Source organism: Calidris pugnax, unplaced genomic scaffold, assembly GCF_001431845.1.
Source record: "Calidris pugnax isolate Ruff unplaced genomic scaffold, ASM143184v1 scaffold162, whole genome shotgun sequence".
Lineage (NCBI taxonomy): Eukaryota > Metazoa > Chordata > Aves > Charadriiformes > Scolopacidae > Calidris > Calidris pugnax.
This window is the reverse complement of record NW_015090900.1, coordinates 1,620,557-1,623,415: the sequence shown is the minus strand read 5'-3', so window position 1 is coordinate 1,623,415 and position 2,859 is coordinate 1,620,557. Positions and strand designations below refer to the sequence as shown.

At 64.6% G+C, this 2,859-nt stretch overlaps 1 protein-coding gene across 1 annotated transcript; it reads left to right on the top strand.

The window, feature by feature from the left end:
- Nucleotides 1-11: 11 nt before the first annotated feature.
- On the top strand, nucleotides 12-2,841 carry CD164L2 (CD164 sialomucin-like 2). Its single transcript, XM_014948622.1, has 6 exons — nucleotides 12-30; nucleotides 150-359; nucleotides 972-1,049; nucleotides 1,400-1,468; nucleotides 2,114-2,282; nucleotides 2,738-2,841. The coding sequence occupies exons 1-6, from the start codon at nucleotides 12-14 to the stop codon at nucleotides 2,751-2,753; spliced, it is 561 nt and encodes a 186-aa protein (XP_014804108.1). The 3' UTR covers nucleotides 2,754-2,841.
- Nucleotides 2,842-2,859: the final 18 nt, after the last annotated feature.

Below are 2,859 nucleotides of genomic sequence, written 5' to 3'. Positions count from 1 at the left end.
TGGGGTGCGGGATGTCCCCCCCCCCCGAGGGTTGGGGATGCCCCACACACCCCTGGGGGGGGGTTTCGGGGGGGTTTGTGCTGCGAGACGGACCTTCATCCTTCATCTCTCGTGCTGTGTTTCATGACAAATCCTCTCCTGTGGAGCAGAGGGTCCAGCCCCGACCCCAGCTGATGGGGTGGGGGGCGGATGTTGGCCCCCACCTCACCCCTCTCTCTCCCCCCCCACCCCAAAAACCCCCCTGGCTTTGGCAGGAGAGTGTGGGGAGCTGAGGTCCTGTGAGACGTGCACGGCCACCACCACCTCGCACAACGGCACCGGCTGCGTCTGGGTGGGCTGCGGGACCCCCGAGGAGCCAGGTGAGGGGGGTCCGGGGGGGTCAGTGGGGCAGGGCCAAACCTGGAGGGGGTTCAGCCAAGTTGGGGGCTCCCAGGACCCCCAGTGCTCCCAGCCAGGGGTTATCCCAGGCCTCTGACTGGGTTTTTTCCAGCCCTTTCCACTGGGCCGTACTGGAATGGTGCTGGCTGCTCAGCACCCTTGGGTGCCTGATCCAAGATGCTTTCCATGGACAAGGTCCATCTCATCCCACCCATCCCTGGGGGGGCTGGGGGGGAGACAGGGGATCCGTGCCAGCCCATTGGATGGGGGGTGAGGGATTTTGGGGTGTGCTGCTCCCAGCCGTGCTGGATTTGGGGTAACACTGGGAACCCCCCTCTGGAAAAACCCCAGGAGATGGAGGTGGGAGGGAGCCAACTGTTTGTAAAGCCCTTGTTTGGGGGCTTCCCTTCAGGGGGGGGGGGCTGTGTGGATGTGACCCCCACCTTGCAGCCCCTCAGAGGGATGCCCACCCCGGGGAAGGAGTCCTTGCCACCCCAAGCTTTGGGCCCAAATGGCATGGGTGTCCCCAAGGGCTGGTTTGCTGGTGAGGGGGGGGTCCTTGGAAAAAAAACCCCACCTCCCTCTTCCCACAGAGCCGGGGAGTTGCGTGCGGAGAGGGGTGGCAGCGAGGGAGAGCTGTGTGCTCTACAACACCAGCACCCTGTGTCGAGGTAACCCCCCCGTCCCCATGCCAGCAGGTCCCCCCAGACCCTGCAGCACCCCCCCAGACCCAGCAGCCTTGGGGATGGATGGAGGTGCTGCCCTTGGATGCCTGTGGGGATGAAATGCCACCCCAGGTCCCCCCAGACCCTGCAGCACCCCCCCAGACCCTGCAGCACCCCCCAGACCCTGCAGCACCCCCCCAGACCCAGCAGCCTTGGGGATGGATGGAGGTGCTGCCCTTGGATGCCTGTGGGGATGAAATGCCACCCCTGGGACAGGGATATGGGGCAGGGGGTGCGTGGTGATGTCCTTTGATGACCCTTTTTTCCCCCCCCCTTTCCCCTGTCACTCCCTCCAGCAGCGCTGAGGTCCCACACCGAAGAGCCTCCACGGCCCCATAGCAAGGAGCCAGCGACGCACTCCCCAAGTGAGCGGGTTTGGGGGGGTGGGAGATGGTGGGATGGAGTTTGGGGGGGTCCGGATGCCCCAGGGGAGAGCGGCCAGTGGGTTGGGACAAGCCTCTTGGTTGCATCCACGGAGCTTCAACCTTGGCTATGCCCTAGGAGGTGCCAAGCTCAGTCCCTGTCCCCCATCTCTACCCCCATCAACACCACGATGCCAGGATGGGGCTGGGGGGAGCAGGGGGGGGTCATAACACCCTGTAGCCCCCCCCCCAGGAACCAGCCCTGCTGGGAAGTGCCATCTCCGGGCGGGTTGGTTGGAGCAAAGGGCTGGGAGCGGAGAAGGAGCTTCTTCCAGGAAGTGGGAACTGGAGAGCACGGGGCTAATTACGGCGTGTAATTGGAGCCTGGAACCCTCTGAATTATTGATCCCACCCGGATCCTGTCACCGTTGGCTCCTCTCCCGCCCGGTGCCAGCTGCTCCACCACGGGCAGGAGCCCATCCCTGCGTCCACGTGTCAGTGGGGACATCCCATGCAGACGTTGGGGTCTTTGCAGGACCCCAAAGCTCCTCTCCTTGACAGGGGGTGTCAATACTCCTAGGGATGCTGACAGCACCCATAACCACCCCCTCCACTCCATCCCCCCCCTCATTTTCCCCTATCCCTTAGAGACCACCACCACCACCAGCGCCCCGTTGACGGGCAGCCCCGAATTTCACCCGCCCGGCTTCGACACGGCCAGCTTCATCGGCGGCATCGTGCTGGTGCTGAGCGTCCAAGCCGTGGTCTTCTTCATCATCAAGTTCATCAAGTCCAAGGACAGCACCTACCAAACACTGTAAGGCTCCCGTGCACCCCCCCAGCCAGGGTTGGGAAGGCGGGGGGGGACACCCACATCAGCCAACCCCCTCCTCCAGAACCCAAAAATGGGGATCAGCCCCGATGTGTGGGGTCTGTGGCCCGTCTTGGCCGTGTCCTGTCACACCTGAGTGTTGTCTCCTGTGGTTGTTTGTGCCCGTCCATCGTCACCGGGTGGGGGGAGGATTTGGACCCCCCCCCACCCCTTTGTGTCCCCTCAGCTGTCCTGCCACCTCCTCTGTCTGTTGCTGCCTGGCCAGATCCTGGCTCCCAGCCCTGGGTGGGGGGGACACGGGACCCCCAAAACCACCTCCCTGAGCTGAGCCAAGTGGGGGCTCATTGCTCTTCCCCCCCCCCCCTCGCCTGGTGCTATGGGGCTCACCGTGTCTAACATGGGGGGCCGTGCCCCCTCTCTCTTTCCTTGCACGCTGCCAGAGAGGACAACCAGTAGGTGCTGGTGGCCATGGGGAGGGGGCTGCCCTCTCTGCACCCCCCAGAGCTTCACCCTTCTCTCGCCCCTCCCCGTGGGGTTTGGGGGGTGGGGGGGGCAGGATGGG